The 22009-nt window shown below is 38.1% G+C and overlaps 1 protein-coding gene across 7 annotated transcripts in view; it reads left to right on the top strand.

Annotated features, from left to right (window-relative positions):
- LOC145999076 (uncharacterized) overlaps positions 1-22009 on the top strand; it is an 85979-nt gene that overhangs the window by 13363 nt on the left and 50607 nt on the right. For 6 of the 7 annotated variants that reach the window (XM_083136048.1, XM_083136046.1, XM_083136049.1 and 3 more), the window contains exons 2-4: positions 5655-5832; positions 11581-11785; positions 17863-18003. In XM_083136048.1, coding sequence (XP_082992174.1) covers positions 5655-5832; positions 11581-11785; positions 17863-18003 — 524 coding nt within the window. The remainder of the gene's footprint in view (positions 1-5654; positions 5833-11580; positions 11786-17862; positions 18004-22009) is intronic. The other variant, XM_083136050.1, reaches the window with a different exon arrangement.

Raw genomic sequence — 22009 nt, 5'->3', positions numbered from 1 at the left:
CATCAAGTATGACAGATTAGGTAACATTACCGATTGTTTTATGATTTTTTCTAATTCTCCCAGCAGAAAGACAAGGTAAAAATTTACTGTCCTTCGGACACCTCTAATTTTTTCGTTTCGTCAATTTTTGACATTCGTACTTACGTATCTGCTTCGCGGAACATTTCTGAAGGTGTAGAACATCTAGAAATTGCAAAATAAGTGAAAATAAGGCGTTAGTTTTCGGAATAGAAACTGTCGATTTTCGCGATTTTTTTTGTTTCACAACCAAATATATATATTCCTGATATTACCACGACACCAAATTTTAACTATGTTTGCCTAACCTAACCACGTGTCAATGGTTCGTGGGGCTAGCGCCAATGGTTCGCAATTATTTCCAATTTCTAGATCCTGATACTAACACAACACCAAATTTTAACTATGTTTCCTAACCTAACAGAACTAACCTATCCACGCGCCAATGGTTCGTGGGGCTAGCTATTCTCCGTCGGAGAATTAATTTTGAACAAACAACATAAATTTCAGCTATGAAACATTCCCACATCACACAAAACACCTTCCCGATGTTCGACAATGCTACAGGAACTTATTACAGTAGGCTAAGTAGTTTCTTCTGTAAAAATAAATAAATGTGTCCGAAGGATAGTAAACTAGTACTGAAAGACGAATTATTGTAGAATTTTGTCAATGAATGTCGCACGATATTTCATTAAAGTAATGGGTACTTTTTGGATTTCGATAAAAAGTTATTTCGTTGAAAAAAACAACTAAAAAATTACCTTGTGCAAGCATGTGCCTCTTCCCATGGCCAAGCCATTATTATAATGCTAGGAGTACTAAACCTGACCTGCCTAACTTAACCACAAAGCATTTAGGGCTAATATTAAAATGCTAAGGGAACTAAACCTGACCTGCCTAATGTAACTACGAAAGCATGTATTGAAGAAAATCTTCAAACATTTTGGTGTAAGAAATTGCTAGAACTTCACAGTATGTGGTAACAAACATAAATCAAAATCGAACCATGTAAAAATTGCCTACGTAGCATGATGAAATCACAATAAATCAAAAGGAACTTGAACAACAGAGGATATTAAATGAATGTTTTTTTTAGATGTAAGAATGCAAAGTATGAACTATTGGAATGGTCCACAATGACATACAATCGTGCCAATCATATGTAAATATTGACAAAAGCTCTTGCCTCCATTACTTTCCACTACGTGAACCAGGTGTTCTTTGCGTTTGATGATGTAACCCCTGGTCAGTGTTTCCAACCACGCCGTTGGTTTCCAAGATGATGACAATTTTAACTATGTTTGTATGTTTGCCTTACCTAACCTTGCCGTGCATGGTTCGTGGGGCTATTTATGTATGGTTTGTGGGGCTATTTATGAATGGTTTGTGGGGCTATCCGTAAATGGTGTGTGGGGTTATGTGTGCATGGTTCGTGGGGTTTTTGAACCCGGGAAAAAATACAAAATCAGTAACATAAAAGTAGGTATTTTTCAGTGAAGGAGGTTGGAAACACTGCATACCCACTGATGATAGACAACGCTAGTCAAGATTTGCCTGCCATTTTGTGTGTAACACAAGCGAAAAAGCAACAATCAATAATTACTCGATATGTGGAAAATTGAAATCATTTTCGTGATAGAAGCGAAATCTCACCTTAAATAATCCTTAGCAATGCAGAATACGTAAGTATGAATGTGAAAAGTAACAAAATAAATGAATTTGAGACGTTTCCCGGAGATCAGAATTTTAATAATTTTTTTGGTACCAATTCCACAACTAAGGGCACATTAGAAATTGGGGAACATTTTGTAATTTTGCACAAATTAACAGTTACATTGTTCAATCTCTCTCCAAACCAAGTTTTCCTTCTCTTTGTGAAATTTCCATTTAAACATAATGTAGATTTTCTTGTGAACATGAATGAAATTAGAGAAAATAATAAATAGGCTAAATATTTAAATCTTATACTCTTGTTTTGACACCACCTCATCCACAGCTGAGTTTCCTACATGGGGCATTCCAGTGTTATGTGTGTGACATTTTACACAAAATGTAAGGTTCTAGACGTACGATTGGATTAAAATATTCATAATGAACTGATTCCATACAATTATTAATTACTTTGAAGTCTCTGCCAATAAATGAAAAAAAAATGAGTATGATGATGTAGCTTGAATACATGAAAAGCATTAATTAAACATATGTTGCATGTGTGACACTTTAAGGATGTAGCAAAATTTGTCTGTGAGCATATTAGCTGCAGATGCTAATAATTTTTGTTTGTGAAATATGCAAATTATATACATTCCTAAACATTTAGACCTTAATGCAATTAAAAATACGGCAAGAATTTACAATACCTGACATTTCTGTAATTTCTGTGGTACTGCTTATACTCATGAAATTATTAGTTGCCGTTAAAGTGCTATGAAAATAAGATTTTTAATCGCTTCGTTATCACAATTAGCGTAAAACCATTCACGGATAGCCCCACTGACGATTCTCGGTAAGGTTAGGTTACGTTAAGTTAGGCAAACATAGTTAAAATTTGGGGTCGTAAAACCATTCACGGGTAGCCCCACGAACCATTCACAGTAAGGTTAGATTGGGTAAGCATAGTTAAAATTTGGGGTCGTAGTAATGTCAGGCCCAAATGAAGAAATACGTGTTTTTTTGTTTCAGCTAAAAAACGGTTTTAGAGGGCAAAACCCCCTCAAATGTCAAGATGAGGACAAATTGAAGTAAGGATCTGACCCTTGTGTCCCTCCGATTTCCATAAAACTTGGCAGGTGTATAGTGGGGCCCAATGGAAAAAATACGTGTTTTTTTGTTTCAGCTAAAAAACGGGTTTAGGGGGCAAAACCCCCTCAAATGTGAAGATGAGGACAAATTGAAGTGACAATCGGACCCCTGTGTCCCCCTCCGATTTCCATGAAACTTGGCAGGTGTGTGTATAAACGGGCCCAAATGAAGAAATACGTGTTTTGTTTTGTTTCAGCAAAAAATTTGTTCTAGGGGGCAACCTCCTCTCAAATGTCAAGATGAGGACAAATTGAAGTGGGGATGTGACCCCTGTGTTCCCCTCCGATTTCCATGAAACGTGCCAGGTGTATAGAGGGGCCCAAAGGAAGAATTACGTGTTTTCTTGTTTCAGCTAAAAACTGTTTTAGGGGGCAAAATCCCCTCAAATGTCAAGATGAGGACAAATGAAGTAAGGATCTGACCCCCGTGTCCCCCACCGATTCTCATGAAATTTGACAGGTGTATAGAGAGGCCGTATGCCCCCTGTTTCTTCCTATGCCATATTTACGTGGTTTCGGGGTCAGATCTCCATTTCAATTTCTCCTCATCTTGACATTTGAGGGGGGGGGGGGATGAAAACACACATAAATGTGAGACATTCCATTCCAGGATGAAACCTCTAACACATATAACAAGATAGAAATGTTATACAAAAATTATACAATTGTTCTACAGTTACAGTTCTACAATTTAAAATAAAAAAGTTCTGGATGGATCTGGCCATCCCTACTATACACCTGCCACGTTTCATGGAAATCGGAGGGGAACACAGGGGTCAGATCCCCACTTCAATTTGTCCTCATCTTGACATTTGAGAGGTGGTTGCCCCCTAGAACAAATTTTTTGCCGAAACAAAAAAAAAATCACGTATTTCTTCATTTGGGCCCGGAAGTTTCATGGAAATCGGAGGGGGAGACTTAGACCTCCCTTGTAAGTGCATTAATGAATTACAAATCGCGCACGCGCGCACACACACTATATATACAAGGGTCGTTCAAGATTGACCGGGACTTTTATTTCTGCAGAGGAAATAGGTAGCAGAAGAAACACGAAACTATGTCAGTTTTTCAAAGTATTCTCCGTGCGTGCCGAGGCACCGTTGCCATCGTTCTGGCAGCTCCCGAATTCCTTTGGCGTAGAAAGAACTTGGTTGTAACAAATGATAATCACTGGGGGCTAAATCCGGACTGTAGGGGGGATGGGGCAGAACTTCCCAGCGCATGTCGGCCAGAGTTGTTGTTGTCACATTGGCCGTGTGAGGGCGGGCATTGTCATGGAGAAGAATGACATATGACATTTCCAGACAACATCCCAGGTCTTTTCTTGCGAATGGACTTTCGTACAGCACCACTCAACAATGTGGAGTAATACTGGGCATTAATCGTGCTCCCTTTGTCCAGAAAATCCACATGGATATGCCCTTCATGTCCCAGAAGACACTTGCTATGATCTTTCCAGCAGACGGCTGCGTTTTGCTTTTCTTGGGGGGCGGGGAACCTTTATGCCGCTACTCCATGCTGCGTCTTTTGGTCTCTGGGGTTGAATTGTGCAACCATGTTTCATCACACGTGATGATGGATTGCAACAATTCGTCACCATCTGCTCGAAACCGATTCAGAAGCTGTTCACAGACCGTCCTGCGTGTCCACTTCTGATCGAATGTCAGCTGGCGGGGAATCCACCTTGCACAGATTTTGCGGAAGTGTAAGTGGTCGTGAATGATTGTCTCAACACTCCCGACACTGATATTCACCTCGGCAGCAATTTCCCGCACTGTTACTCGCCGGTTCTCAAGAATAATTTGCTCAACACGTGCGATATTCACTGGTGTGACTGCAGTCGGGCGAATGTGTCCATGCGCTTCATTTGTCACCAGCTCCCGTCCTTTGCGAAACTGCTCCCACCATTCGTACACTCTTGTCCGTGACATTGTTTGTTCACCATACTGTGCTTGCAATCGTCTGAAAATATCAGCTGGTTTCACTTTCTCCTTCACGAGAAATTTGATTACACACCGCTGCTCCACAGACACACTGCTTGCCGCCATGTTCGCTGCAACTGCTGTGCATGCGCGAAATACGTCATGCCGGGCGCTAGTTACTCGCGAAGAAATACATTACATAACCTGCACGTTTCATCATAATCCGGCTATTCATAGATTTTTTACGTACGAAAATCCCGGTCAACCTTGAACGACCTTTGTGTATATATATATGTGTGTATGTATATTATATTATTGTATTATGTATATTAGCAGGTTACAATATGCTATAAGCACATTCTTACTTTCCAAAGAAGCGCATGTGGGATGGAAAAACGGATCCGGTTCCGAAAATTCCGGATCCGGATTGATTTGATTTAGTTTATTTTACTTCGCGTTTTGTGCCTCTTGGCTAATTTGCGAAGATGAGGATGAGTGATGAAATGATGAAATTGATGAATGGACATTCACAAACAACCTAGCCCGACCAGGATTCGAACCCGGGACCCCAGATCCGGATCCGAAAATTCTGGATCCGAAAGTTTTGGATCCGGATCCGAAAATTCTGGATCCGGATCCGAAAATTCTGGATCCAGATCCGAAAGTACCGGATGTGGATCCGGATCTGAAAAATTTTAGAATCCGGAACCAACTGGATCCGGATTTCGGATCCGCTAGGATCCGGATCTGGCCATCCCTAGTCTAAGGTTATTGTGATATATCATCAAATTACACCAAATTGTTGGTGAGCATTTCTTGTATTAAAGCAAACATTATTTTGTTTATGAATGTTATAAATGTTTTAATATGCAGATTTCAATTTTTGTTTAAAATTATTTCCATGTTTTAGGAGTGGTTGGACTACCAATCAAAGAACCTGATGAAAGAGTACAAAATGGCACCTTACCAGGTAACTGCAATGTGGATGAATTTGCAGGCATCCAGAGAGAAGTGGAGTTGTTTAATAAGGAAAGTCAGGAAAGGACAAGGAGTGAAGAAGAAAAGGAAAGAAAAGCTGAAACAAGCAGGTACTGTTCCAATTGAAATATTAGATATTAAGTTTTCTCATACCATTCCTCTGTTCTTTCTATGAATTCACAGTCTTGCATAACTAACAGCTTTTTCAAACATGCCTACTGTGGCCAAAACTGTTAAAATATAAATTTCTCTTGCAACAGTACAAAACAAGCTCATGCAATGCACACGGATTCCAAAATGTCTCCATAACTTGTTCATTCTGAATACTCTTTCCATGGTAAACTACAGAGTAACAGATCAAAAGTGCAGATGGTGTACTTATGGCTACATCTCATGAGTTGCCTCAATACCAGAGGTTTGCAGACTTCTTTAGCGTGCTACTACCTTCTCTGTAATTGCTAATGTAACATGCAAGTTTACATCTAATAGACTTGATCAGGACTCAAGGCTGGGTCTCTGACATGATATGTACATAAGAAAGAAATATTTTATGTGCATGTCATTTTCACATGCTACAAAATAAGTTAAATACAATCCCTGAAGCAGGTAGTTAGATGCTCTTCTTATAATTGGAATTGCTTGGTTTAATGCATTTTTTCATACGTCATGTCACCACAAGGCTTTCCCTGACACCTTGCAAGCAAAGAGTCCTGGGTTCAATCCTTGGTGGAGGCACATTTCATAGTGCTTTGAATTCCACTTTAAGACGTGGATCTAGTCCAAATTAGCCAATTGTTGAGCTGACAAAAACTTACATCACTAACCCTATAGAGACAAGTTTCCCAAACCGTAATGCGAGACCACAGCTTAGAAGTGCAACTGTCATTGCATTGTTCTGACCACCATTTGGCTTCCACACACACACACACACACACACACACACACACACACATCAAACACCTAATAGGATTACTGTCATTTTTTTTACCACTGGCTGTCCTGTCCTGCCGATACTTACTTAAAATTTGTTCAAAATATTGACCAATATTGGTGGGTAAATAATCTTCTCCAATTATATGCATGAATTTACCAATAAATTTATTTGAGAATGTTCATCAGAATATTAATAATGGATGTTATGTAATCTCATAACAGGTTGAATTTTCATGTTTTCGAAGATTATTAGATTCCACGAAACTGTTGCATGGCATTTTTCAGATCCCCTGAAAGACCAATATGCTGGGAAAGTATTGGCTGTTATTGGTAGATGAATTCCTACCGATACTTTCTGATACCGATACTTCGGCATTGGTATTGGCTCAGCCCTAATTTTAGTTCACTGTGCTATAACTACTGTTATAGTAATTCAGAAATATTGATGAACATGTAATTTTTCTGTTTGCCCATAGATTACAATGGAGTTCAAGGTTCATATTATTAAATGGTTCCAACAGTTTGTTTCTTATTTTCAGTTTAGAGCATCTGACAGCTGCTTTTATGTGAATGATACGTTAGGGGTGCACAGTATGTTGTTTCAGCTGTAGAAGTTAATGTGCAAGTTGGAGCACCTAGCCAAGGCAGGTGGCGTCAAACAAATCTCATCTGTTTGGTATAGTTAGGGACCTGAATTTTTCATTTTTTCCCTTCCAAGAATTGATAACTATTTTCCCCAAAATTTTCATTGGGGTTGGTCCATCTGAACTTGTTTGTATTCTTCATTATAGAAGTTACGATATTCTTGTCTCTTTGTGCCAACCAAGTTCTTGTCATTCGCTTTCCTCACCACGATTCAGAGGAATATATTTGAGAGGAGTATCTTTAAGAAGATATGAGTGGTGTTAAAACCCATTGGACCCTTATACTGTAGACAGGTTAGAAGATGCAGCCATTACAGATAATATGCAGTATATTAAGCCCATCTTGCAGAAAAAGATGTAGTTTAGACAGATGGATATGTTCAAAAAATATGGTGGTTTGTAATGTTTGTCTTCTTTGACGTGGAACACAGGTTGACTCACTTGTTTGAACCATACTACAAAAATCACACACATATATAATGATATTAATAATAATAATAATAATCCGTGGCTCTACAGCCCTGAAAGGGCCTTGGCCTATCTCCAGACTGCCAGTCTCCCTCCCACAATCCTACCTGGAGGTGAGGAGATCTTCAACCGCTAATGGGGTTACGTGGGGCCAGCACGTCGAACCCTCAGCTGTTATAGGAGATATTCCAAATGGGATTACACTATTCACTCGTAGCTACTCAATTTCCTCATGATGGTGGGTTGCCACCAGACCTACACACAGGCTGAGAAAACCCAGGCGGACTCGAACCCATGCCTCAGTCGGTGCCATGCCGTCCCAAAGCACAGCACCATAGATTGCACGGCCGCAGAGAAGGACCATATATACGTGGGTTATTTTTTAAGTAAGGTCCATTTTGCAATAAATACAAAGTAAGTAAATGTTTTTTCAAAAAGCCATTTATTTTCTGAATTTACATACACTTCTCTATTTTTCTACATAATTTCCTTGCAAGTTTAAACATTTATCGTAATGAACTATGAGTTTTTGGATCCCCTCCTCATAGAACTCTGCCGCCCGTGATGATAAGCAGTTAGTAGTAGGCGCAAGGTCTGTTTGAAATTGTGCGTGGGAATGAGTGTGCATTCGTTGAGCAGCATCCGACACCATTTGCATTCACGGCGTCAGTCTGTATGCTTCGTTAAAATGTTTTAAGAAAATAGAGCTCCCCACCAACTGTGAAATACGGTCAGTCATCTGATTCTTAGCAGCAAGAAACATGAAACCTGCGGATATTCATCGCCAGATATGCGAAGTTTACGGAGACAATGCAACGAGTGACAGTGTTTTGTTAGTGGACTTTTTGCAGCAAGGAACAACAATTAACTCAGCTTCCTACTGTAAGACCCTAAGAAAACTTTGTCGAGCAATCCAGAACAAACGGCGTGGAATGCTGTCAGCTGGTGTTGTACTGATTTACGACAATGAAAGGCCACATGCTGCGGTTCACACTCTAAGATCTGATCGAATCTTTTGGCTGGGAGGTATTTGATCATCCTCCATACAGTCCAGACCTTTCACCTAGCGACTACCACCTCTTCCACCATCTGAAGACCTTCCTGGGCGACAAGCGTTTAGACACTGATGAAGAAATGAAAACGACCTTGAGTAACTGGCTATCATCACAGGCGGCAGAGTTCTATGAGGAGGGTATCCAAAAACTCTTAGTTTGTTACGATACATGTGTAAACCGGCAAGGAAATTATGTAGAAGAATAGATTAGTGTATGTAAATTCAGAAAACAAATGTTTTTTTGAAAAACATTTACTTCATTTTTATTGCAAAACTGACCTTGCTTAAAAAATAACCCTAGTATAATGAGTAACCATTATTTTACAGATTTACATTTGGTAAGAGAGTTTCTGAAAATGGATTTACAATAGTGGGCACAATAAGAAAGAAGACAAAATTTGTTCCATCCAAACTCCTAGCAGATAGGGAGAAATTTTTCATGCTTAGGTTTTCATGAAGACTAAATGCTTGCTTTGTACATTCCTAAGAAAAATAAGTGCATAATCCTGCTGTTTTCCATGCATAATGACGGTGTAGTGAAATCATCCTGCATTACATAAACGTAAATGGAGTTGTGGACCCCTGGAATCAGTTGGTGCATGCGTACTCCTGCAAGAGAATTGGTTCATACACCCTATACTGAAGCCCATGATATTTTTACTGTGAAAAATATTACCTTTGTGATTTTTTAATATTATGTTTGACATGTATTGGTTATGCTGGGTAACAATTTTCATTGTGGTAAACCCTGGAACTCCCTATCAAACAATTACCCGAAGTTGAGTGTTTTCTTCATCACAACATATTACTTTATTTAAAGATTTTTCTACTTTTGGAGAAGGTAAGAATGGTAAGTTATTTTCTGTTAGGACAGTCCTTCTCCTTTCCAACAATACATAAATCATCACAATATTCCACATAGTTTCCGAGGTATTACATGTTTTGTGTCACATGGTGCGTTCCTTCGTCCCCCAATTTCTGAAAATCTTCAAATTATCAAAAATTCATAACTTTCAAAATATTTGTTGGAAAAATCTAATATTTACATATTTGTCATATTGGAACAAGTATCTTATCAGCAAAAAAAAAAAAAAAATGAAAATATGAAGCTAATCCATGACTGTGAAGCAGCCTGCTCTGGGTGATTTCGCGTGGAATGACCCAGAAGCATTATTATGTACATGTGCTGTTTCTGTTGTGTTCCTGCTTAGAGACAGGTCAGGCAACAAACAAGTATTTTCCCCTTAAAGTACATAGTTTTAGCTTTTCCTTGTACACACCCAAGAGTTTCACTCCTCTTGGAAATGGCTATATGCAGATTGTTTAACACGGTGATTGCCATGTGAGTTAAATTTAACTGATGCTAGTTTTATGCCCGGGCCCTCGTGAATTGTATTTATATCGCACATCTCTTTACCTTGGGGACCTCATTGCATACATGTTAACGTGAAGAATGGCAAATGCAAATGTTTCGTGAATATCTTATGTAGGGATACTGTTATTGTTACATTTAATACAAACATGCGTGGATCAATTGAATAGATGTACATTAACTTTTTCCTTTATATTAAGCTTTGCCTTTAAATTTTACTTAAATGTGAACTATTTTCAAGTTTTTTCCGATTGTGCACTTGGTCTTGAATTATTGCTAACCAGCTCCTCGAACAATTTCAATACAATAACAATGCTCTGAAAAAACAATAACAATACTCAAAATACAATAAATGTGCTGTGAGCCTTGAACCATAATAAATGATTCTAATGCCACATGACTTGCATATGACACACACATAAAAAATAAGATAATTAGAAATAACAATTTTTCATCTAATGATCAAGAAACATATTGCTTTCAATGTTTTTATTATATTCTTGTAATAAAACATCTTGGCTCAAGGGAAAAATATTTTTTCTATTGTAGCAATCAATGTTTTAAGTTGTCAGGTGTAGCTAGCTCATTTGGTGCCAAGTACTGCATGCGAGGACATTTGTTTGAAACTTTTTGTATTACGAGGGTCGTTTGGAAAGTAACTGCCGTTGTGGCATGCGCTAGTAGTAGTGGGCAGAGCACAACCGTTGTTACGTCACGCAATCTGTGATTCAGTAAACTTCCAGCTGTGCTAGTGAGAGCATCGTAGTGCCGCATTTGTGCTGGTTATAACGTCACAAAATGTGTGTTGCCATCGAAAATCCCGCCAAATGCGAGATAAGCGGAGTGATAAGATTTGTTTTGGGTAAAAATTCATGGAACGTGGTACGACAATCACTTCTGAAGTTCACTGTAACACTTTGCAGAAATTGAGAAGAGCCATCCAGAAGAAACAACGTGGTCTGCTGACATCTGGGGCTATGTTCATGCATGACAACGCTCGCCCTCACACTGCTCGGCGAACACAAGACCTTTTGCGCCATTTTTGATCAGCCCCGTACGTCCCGGACTTGACTCCTTCTGATTTTCATGTGTTCACTCATATGAAGAAGTGACTTAGGGCACAACATTTTGCTGACTATGAGGATCTTCAAAATGCTGTTGACAGGTTGGCGACTATGTTGAAAAATAGTGGACAGCTGTACCTTTCAGAAGTAAAAATTTGTTGTATCTATGTGTTTTTTTTAAAATTTATACCCAAACAGCGGTTACTTTCCGAATGAGCCTCATATTTTCTCAGTGGCCTAAGTTTGCCCCCTTTGACAGATATTATCATCTTGACTGATTGATTTCAAGAGAATTAAATTTCATGTATCTTTTTTTTTTTCAGGCAGATTGTTTTAGAATCTGTGAAAATGTTGAAGGAAGAAGACAGTGATGATAAGAATGAAGGATATGAAGAGATAATTCAGCACACACTTCCAGAAGCTGAAGTAGTTCTGGAGACAGTTGATGAAGATGAAAATATTCTTCAGGTCGACTCAGTCTCGCAAGACATGGTAGCTGACGGAGAAATGGTTGAGGAAATTATACAGGTACTTTTATTAGTCTCCTGCATGTATGCCATTTAATTTATTAAAACTCTCATTCCAGTTTCAAAAGTAGCGCAACCCAAACGTTGATCGCCTGTAACATGAAAACTATAAGAAAGTCAATGTTCTTGAAGGTTCGCATAACCACTTTTGTACATGCAAATAAAACAACTAAAAATAACTGTGTTAGTTTATTTTGCATATAAGAAGTATCGAAGGGTCATAATTGGACGTTTGATGACTGATGCCATGTTAATCTGTTATTTGCAAGCAATATGGGTCATTTGATGGGTTTGGACAATGAAAAAGTGCCATTTTAGGGCATATCATCTTAGCTGGAATCTCTAGCTGACCCATCCAAAGGTGAAGGATGATGATGATGACTAGAAGGTCGAAATTTTGTCAACAGACTCGAGCAATATTTGTTTTAATTTAATATTGGCTGTACATTTACATGAAAAATCTTATAAGTTTTGCATCGAAATTTGACTGGGTGTAAACGTTATGCACCTGGCAACACTGTTGTTGAACACCAGCTGAAATGCTTGTGAAATTCCTAGAGCATCGTGCAAGAGTGAGTCACAAATGTAGCTACTAGACGTGCCAATTTTATAATGACTGTGTATTCCTTTTAATCTCTATGCCTACTATAGTACCACCGGGCCAAGAACAAGCTTGGAGACCGCCTTTATGGCAGTGACCCCCTGTTGCTGTATTTACCTGGGAAGAAACTCACGGTCAAACAGCCAATTACACCCACCGATTGGGCAAGAAGTGACAATGTTAATAATCCCCCTCCCGAAAGCAGTCAGTAGGGAAACAAGATTTCGTCAAAAACAGCCATTCTCCACTGTGATTGCATACCTGTTAGTATGACAACTCCACTGTAGAGTACATATGAAGATTTCACATACTCTGTTTACAAAACAGTATATCAATTGTTACTATTATTAACAAGTGGAGATTGAAAAAGTCCTTTGTTACGCCTGTAATATTAAGGGATAGATTTATAAAAGTGGCTTCTATAACTACTGCATCTTTTTGAAACATTTAAATTCTACAAGCAAGAATGAGTAAAAAGAAATATTTTAAGCAAGATCTACAATTAAGGATCCAGGTGGGACACAGGGGCAAAGGCCTGATTGTTGAAATTTTCCCAGATCACTTAGCACACAGCAGCAATTAATGTGCCATATCTTGAAAACTGTACATTATATTACAGTTCCGTTTTTTTTTGTTCTTTAGTATACATATGAAGGTATTATATACTCGAATTATAAAATAGTACATACTACAGTGTAACCTCGAGTTTACATTTTTCAGGGGACCAAGCCGAAGAAACTTAAAATACGGAAAAATATAAAATTGGGGTTCTACTATATTATTAACAAGTGCTGTTTGAAAAAGCCCTGTTTTAAATTGAAGATAAAAGGATGTAACTTTTCAGCCACTGCATCCTTTTGAACAATTTGAATTCTGAATGTAAGAATGAGTAAAAAGCAACATTTTAAGTAACACCTGACAATTAAGGGTCCAGGGGTGAAGCAAGAGCAGTTCAAAAATTTTTGTAACTTTTTTTTCCCCCAAAGTCGTTGAATGAACATTATATATTCTCATAGAGTGATCTTTTGTCGTGCTTTCCTCCAAACTTGGTCCATTTAGCTTCCATAGGGGCGACGCTAGAAGTGAAATTCCAGAAATTTCAACCCTGCTTTGGCCAGTCAGCATACAAACTATGATCAGTGTAGCACACGCACTGGGAAAACTGTATTTTCCCAACCATTCAGGGTCTGACAGTAGCACATAAGCGGCACTGAAGGAGTTTTTTCATTTTTTGGGGGTTGATATCCTACAGCATCAATCCTTTGATAAGGTGGAGCATGGGCCACAGCAACATAATCCTCCCTGGCAACCTACATAGGAAAATAGGTCTTGACGTGGCCACCTGACGAAGTGGAGCCTTGGCAACTTCATGTACATAGAGATCCTTGTGATCGACAGACGAGGTGGAGCCTTGGCCACCGAGAATAATCTTCCAGGGCATCCATTTATAGACGACATATGATTTAACAGACTACACACTACCCTGAAGGCGGAGGCAGATTCAGCCTCCGAAACGTTGGTATTTTAAAATTAACACAGTGGTTAAAAGTCCAAAAGGTATGAATGAATAAATCACCACTGATCAGCTATAAAGAAGAAATAAATATCACTTAGCAGAATTAACAGATTCCTATTTACAATTTTGTAATGTAGTTAAATTGTTTGTCATGTATGCGACAGGTGATCAGGTTTTGTGACATTGTATAAAGAATACTTTGATTTTGGTTACCTGGCAAACTCTTGATATTAATTTTACTTAACTGAGAATGGAAATACCATACTTCCACGATTGTTAATTATGAGAGTAGGTAATCTTGGAATTATGTCATTTAGTGGTATGTTGCCTACATCATTTTCATCATATCTATGAAGTTATGTTCAGACTGTTTGTTAATGAAAACTACACTAATATCAGCAGATTATCTTGTTTTTAAATTTACTCAATGGTCCATCATTCCAGATTATCAGTTTTGGTTTATTAACTTGAAACCTGAGAACTTGAACGAGTTGCAAAATGAAGACAGACATGGACTGCTTTGATTTATAGGTTGTATGACTAACACCATGTCTTTTGCTTGTCTTCAAAAAGAGTAGCAGTGAATAAGGTCCAGCACCATCAACTCCACAGCTCTGATTGTATTTCACATTGTCATTCACATGAATAATTCATGGCAAAGCCAACAGTATTACCTTTGTCAGATTGGAAGGCTGCACCTTGAATTCTTTTCAATTTGTCACTAGGTGTATCTTTAAGGAGAAAACTTTGAATACCCAATATGTACTTACATCAGGATTCTCTGCTTCGAGCAAAGCATATGCTTCTTTGATGTGCACTGTAAGGTAGTATTTCGAACATGCTTTGTAATCAAGTTGTCCCGAGTTCGATGCCCGGTGGAGCACATTGCACAGTTATTCAGATTCCACTTTAGACTGTAGGTCCAGTGTTGATTATCCTATCTCTGCATAAAGTGGACTTAAAGCAACAATTCATTTAATCAATGCCATCTTCTCATATAGTCATCTCATTATGCATACCTAAAAGAGTAGATACAATGTCCAAATGGTGTAAAAAACTATCACAAATATCTGCTAATACTCTGTATTCACTATTGTCACTGTTAAATAGAAAATTAAATACACTATTCTGGTCATCAATATCTGCATAATGACAGTGTCACATACATGTCTCAGGTCACAAACCTGACCACTGTCACAATACATGACCATCATGAATTGCTAAAGTTTTGTAATGGTGTAGTATCGTAGAGAATGTATTCAAAGTGGAAAATGTATACAATGTTAAATTAACACTATAAGTGCAGAATAGATGGCATAGGGTATCACGAACTGGATCACATTTCAATACAATATTTCTGAACAACTATACAACATTTGCAATATGTAATGTATGCCAACATTTGAACTTCTGGAGCTAAAATAAAGTTTACTACCAGAAAGATCGCATATTTTTAAAGAGAATAAAGTGTTTTCCACCATAATAAAATGAAAAAATATTTTGGCACCTTTGTTTCAAATTCTGTGGAATGAGCCTATAAAGTTTCTTTCCTGTTCTTGAATGTGGAAGGTATCTTTGAAAATCGCCAGCTCTCCGACATACAGTAGAACCCCAATTTTACATTCCCGGAATTTACATTTTCCCACAGTATACATTCAATGTTGGTGATCTCATCATAGTAAAGTGTTAATAAATTTTCCTTGATTTCACATTTTCTCGTATTTGTTTTTTCAGCTTGGTCCCCTGAAAAACGTAAAATTTTTCTGTATTGGACTCAGAAAGGTGGCATCAAAAACACATTCCTTAGATTTTTCTATACAGGAGGACAATAGTGTTAAATAGGAACAGGAAAGTATCCCGGTTTATAAAACTGTTTTTGAATGCAAGAATTTGAATATCAGAACTCTTAAGTGTGAGTTTCTGCTGATAATCATGCATTGGATATCTACTTTGTCACATTGCCATTACAGTGTTTGTTACATTTTAAAAGGTGGCTGAAGGCCATGCTCTCCTGCTTCATAACTCCCTGAGAATAAGCAACTCATAACTGTTGTTACGTACTACTTTGTCTTGTCAACACAATATTGTTCAGTTTGTTTTTCTACAAACTGCCGGGTGTAATTTCTGTGATGGAGCATCAGTGAGGTTGGTCAAGGAACATCCTGTTTGTTTGCAAATGGCGTCGTTGGCCATTATCTTTCGACCACAATGCTGTTCCGACATGCTTGACGTTTATCACCTTTATAACGAAGCACTATAAAGCTAGCATTAATTGTGTAGGTCACAACGGTAGATCTACCTTACACTCGCGAAGTTATGGTAATCGGGAGTCACTTAATAGAAAGGTCATTTCTACTTACAGGCTCCTGGAGCAGTGAAAGAAAAGATGCCATGCCGTTTCATCCATTTTCACTCATAACCCCTTTTACCTGACGTCAATTCCAGGTAATATTACCACCAACTGTCCCGCGAATCGTAGCGATCAATTCGTGCTATAGTATAGCAACGTAATTGGATGCTAACTGCATTGTTTCCTTCTTCTTGTCTTCTTGTCCATCACGAATCATCGTTCGTGCAAAGTCCTCCAGTTTTTTTTTGTTCCGATCCCCTGTCCCGCACATTCCTCCATCTCGATTGATACGATTCCGTTCCTCTGTCCAACCCATTCTGAACTACTTCAAATTGTCCACTTGCAAACACACGCGAATAACGTTAATGTACAAACAACAAGATTTTAAAGTGTTAAGTTTTTAAACAATACGGCTTTGAAAGAAAATGCTAGGACCTTTGCTCGTAAGAGCATGTGAAGGACATCTAGTGAGAAATTGTTGAACTTGATGGACATGAATTATTAGCTATATTCGTGAATTATCTCTTATTAGTAATCCGTTCCTTAAAAGAACGAGATAAAGTTTGCTTATTTATTATTCAGGCATTAGCAATATTGGTCATAATTCTCCTTATGAAACTAATGTCATACTATAGCTGCCTTGTTGGCTGAGGCGAGTCGGATGCTTTGCCCATGATCTCTCCACCAAAGGTTTCAGGTTCAACTCCTACCATGGGAATGGGTGTTTTCTGTGTGTCCATTAATCAATTTCATCTTTACTTGCATGCAGAAAAATGAATGCGAAATAAGATAGTAAAAACCTCAAAAGTCAAATTAGACAATTTTTCCCCAATACAGAAGTGTCACCTGCTAGGTGCATATTGAATAAATTATGTGTATAGTATATAATATTCACCATAACAAAGAGACGACTTTTGCTATTAGTTGTTAATGCATGTTTCTCACCAAGTTCCTGTAATCAAAAGGTACTGGAGCCCTGATTTCCGTTTCCTGTGAGAGTAGTTTGAAAAGTAAGGTAAACAAAGCAGATATGACAGCACCATAATCAAAATCAGTTAACGGTTGGTAAGTTTGATCCTTCAAATGAGCCCTTGCAGAGTTTCAGCCCAGTGCGTTGTGAAGTTCACGTGAAGTAGGTGAACGTGCAAACATTTTAAAAAATGGACAAAACTACCAGGACAATGCACCTATTCACACGCTAATGGTTTCTATGGCTAAAATCCATGAACTTAAGTTCGAATTATTGGATGATCTGCCCTATTAGCCCAATCTAGCCCCCCCCCCCCCCTGACTTCCATTTGTTCCCTAACTTCAAAGATGGCTGGGAGCACAACGATTTTCGGATAACAATGAAGTGATTCATGCTGTGTATGGCTAATTTACAGACCGGGAGAAATAATTTTGTAAGCAATAACCTCACAATGCACTGGGCTGTAACTCTACAAGGGCTCGATTGAAGGATCAAACTTATCGACCGAATATGGTGCTGCCATCTATGCTTTGTTTACCTTACTTTTCAAGCAACCCTCGTACATTGTGTTTTAAACCACAATATATAGGTGAATTGAATATATGCATTTACAGTGTGTCTGTATAGCTTGTATTTTGCAGGCAGAGGAGGGGGAAAACATTGTGGATGAGGGACATCAGAGCTCAGTCCTTCAAATGACACAGAGGTTGCCTCCCTTACAAATAAAGCTCACTCCTGCTACTGCTGCTGCAAGAGGCAGGAAAAGTCAAATTAAGTACAAGGTTAGTTACTAACTTGAAGCTAGCCCCTTTCTACTCAGCCTCATAATTATATTTTAATAAACTTAATAAAAACTTGGATGATAAGATTTCAAAGCTCCATATTAACACATTTATCTACAATCACTTTTATTTGTTTTATTGTATTCTAAATTAATTAATACAGCATGATTTCAGTTACAATAAAAGCATAACAGCATGGCAGGATAATTTTGCAATATTCAACAAATTGAAATACATAGCAAACAATAAATATTATTAACCATGTAAAATTTAATAAATTAAACAATTGAATTTGTAGTAGTCACAGTATGCACCCCTTTTTGGTGACAATGTTTTACTTAATTCAGTTCTGCAAAATTAAAAAGAAAAGAAAAATCTATTTTATATAATAGAAATAATCTAGTTACTGCAGTATGAGTTGAAGTTGAAAGCTTTTTAGGCAAGCATGGAGTTTTCCTTTCCGTATAGGAAAAATTACTGAAAATGTAGTTAAAGGTTAAAACATTGTTAAAATGACATAAGGGGTGTAAGGGGTGATTTTCCACGTAGTACACCCAACCGTCAACCTCACTTCCACGTTAGTACACCCTGGACTGCGTTTTGCAGACGAACGAGGCTCTGGCGACTGGCACTCTGGCCAGTATAATTTTTTGTGTGTTGTCCTGTTTTTTTTTTTGTCCTTGTGTGTGCTGAGGGCCCTTTACAGCCTCAGCTTTTAACGGAAGTCAGAACATTTTAAGTTTTTAAGATTTTACTTATGCAACGTTCGAGTTGTTCTTTGTAAAGATAAGGGGTTGGACCCCGTATAATGTGACGGGTGCAAAATAGCCTAAGTGCTGATGCACCCAAAATTTTAACATCAAATCAAATCTAAAATGACATAAAAAGCTTCATCTCATGATCAAGTTGGTGGACTTATCGGCTATTTCTTGCAGCTTCCATGGAGTGACAAAGTTTTCATAAATCTTCACATTCAAGATCTTCATCAGGAAGCATAAGAACCAATTTGCTACTAAATTTCATTATGTTCAATCTTTTTAGCATGTTGGGCAGTTGATCTACTGAATGAATATCATAACTGTAATATTATGAGGTAACTGGCTGGGTACCTCACTATCTCTAACTTAACATGTATAAATACGGAGAAACTAGTACTCACTTTTATCCGCGAAGCTGTTTTTTCTTCTTTTTCGATTAATTTCAGTGGCCACTGCCACCATCCTCGTTGGAACTTGCTGCGCTGTTGCTTGGCGTGCGTCTTTTGTTCGTAGTTCTCTGGCTGCCGCTAGGTGCCCTGTTAGGTGCACCGTGCATCTTGGTGCGTCGTCTGCTATTTCCGGGCGATAACTCCAAAATAACTGATAAATTGAACAAGCACAAACGGTACTTCCTCTCTCCCCTTGACAACCCAGGTGTATATGATGCAGAGTGTGAATGCAAGGCTCATTACATCGGCAGGTCCATCAGATCTGTCAATGAAAGAATCCAACAGCACCTAGCAGATGCGAAAAAAGCCCAACCCACTACTGGTCTTGCTAGACATATCAAATACAATAGCCATAAAATTCAAAAGGTTCGAGTCAAACACACTGCCCACACGCTCATAGACACCAAAATCAAGGAAACGCACGCCATAATGCACTTCCCGCACGAACTAAACATCGATAGCGGGCAAGTGCACCACACTTGGATTCCACTACTGCAGCAGTTATCGCCCGGAAATAGCAGACGACGCACCAAGTCGCACGGCGCACCTAACAGCGCACCTAGCGGCAGCCAGAGAACTACGAACAAAAGACGCACGCCAAGCAACAGCGCAGCAAGTTCCAACGAGGATGGTGGCAGTGGCCACTGAAATTAATCGAAAAAGAAGAAAAAACAGCTTCGCGGATAAAAGTGAGTACTAGTTTCTCCGTATTCATATACTACCGCGTCTCTCTTTTCCCAATTATGAATTAACATGTATGTTGAGATAACATTTGTGATTTCTTCAGTATTGAGAATGGTGATTGACTGATTTCTGAGGAAGCAAACTGCTTAGTGGTACTTTTGTAAACTGGCCGTCTGAATTAAAAGAATACTACAAGTTCTAAACCAATAACCACTCTCCCAGTAAAACATTACTGTACACTTTGTAGTTTCATTTCTGTGGAACCCCAAGATTTAATATATTATTTCACTGCTCAGCATACTTTTGTGCTGATTGTTCTATTTAGTCGGAGAACTTTGGCTCCTTACATTTCCTTCTCTAGTGAATGCAGTTCTAATAATTAATTGATCAGTGCTTGCAGTTAAGTTACATGGCCAGTCCATTTAATTATCTTGTAATTGGCATGAAATTACATTGCACTGCATTGATTTAATTTTTTTTACCAACTGTCTTGAGACTAGATTTTCCAGATTTATTATACTTAAGCTTCCAAGATACATAAATATCCTTCTTCATTTTTGTTACTGTTAAATCTTCACCAAGCTCGAAGCACTTTCCCATTTGTTCTGTATTCTCAATACAGTGAAAGCAATATCTATTTGCAAGAAGAATTAAACATGAATATAATTCATGTTTGGGGAATAAAAGATGAGGTTGTTGATGATAAGACGTAATTGAGTTACTAACTTTTTCCAGGAAACTCGCTTCTAGAGCTTCTATTAATTTTGGTGGCCTCTGCCACCATCCGCTTGGGAACTCGTTGCTTTATTGCTGGGCTGGCTCTACAAGTAAGTTTCGTGGAAAAAGTTAGTAACTCGCTTATCAAGTTGGTTTTATCAAGATTTATATCAGGTGATTTTTTGAAAAAAGGAAAACTGATTTAAATCTCTCTAAATAAATAATTTATAGAATGATGTAGATCTCAGAATTAATTTTCATGAACATTCATTAATCTCAAAATCATTTAATGGTGTTTATTAGGTTCTAAGAAAGGAAAACAAAGTAAAGAGAATATATGTACTGATGGGGTGAAGCTCATACGAAAGGAAATGTAATATGTAAACTGTAAACACTTACATTTCTTTTGAATTAAAATTTAAAATTCAATAATTTTTATAGGCAAAAATAGCAAACATTTTGTGTAGAAAAATATACAAAATACTAATTATGTTAAACAGTAAATAGTGTAATATATGAACATGGCAGCTGATATTTTGCAAACTATCAATAAAAACTTGCTAAAATTCAGCTACAAAGCCTACAAAAATATTTTAAGTTACAGAATGTACTCTATAATTGTACTCTTTTATGTAGAGAAGAAAAGTTACTGAAATTAATCTAGTTTTATTAACATACTTCTTCTTTCTTCTTTATACGGTGCTACAACTCTGTGAGTTTTGATCAGCTCAGCAATATTATGCCACTGTTTTCTATCTTTTGCTTGTTGTATGCCTTGGTCGTCATAAAGTAGCAGTCCGCACTTTATTCCTTTGAGCTTTTTTAGCATTTCTATTTTTTCCAGAGAGAAGTTGCTGGCCTAGGTCAAATCCCCTCTTTCTTGGAGGACCAGGTCTAATGGGGTTTACTCTCCGTAGAAGGATTGGCTTCTCTACACCTAAAGGGTTCCTTTTACCATTTGGTTTTCTGTTGGGGTGACCTTCCCCTAGCCTTTTGGGATCCCTCCCCTCCCTGCAAGGCAGCAGGGGCACTTTCTCGCCATGTCGTAGTGCTGTTATTGGTCTTTTCTGGGGACAGGATCATCCCCCCCCGAACCCTGATAGCACTACCACCTTGGCCCGGGACTGCTTATGTGGCTTTGCCTTATTTGCAGCTAACCACCACATCTGGTGGCCATTCCCTATCTGCCATTTGCAACCCACCCAGTAGCTGAGGCTCGCCCTGGGTTTGTTAACCCACTCAACAAACATTTACATATAATTTTTATTTGCTTTAATCAAACTGTTCAAATATTTTACAGGGCTGTTTACAATAAAAAGCCTTTCTATATAAAACATATATGTATATGTATGTTGCCAAACACCATACAAGCAGTTTTAAAATAAAAATCATGATTTT

Source organism: Lepisma saccharinum, chromosome 14, assembly GCF_977018435.1.
Source record: "Lepisma saccharinum chromosome 14, izLepSacc3.1, whole genome shotgun sequence".
NCBI classification, from domain to species: Eukaryota; Metazoa; Arthropoda; class Insecta; order Zygentoma; family Lepismatidae; genus Lepisma; species Lepisma saccharinum.
The sequence above is the reverse complement of the archived record's forward strand: the minus strand, read 5'-3'. Positions and strand labels throughout refer to the sequence as shown.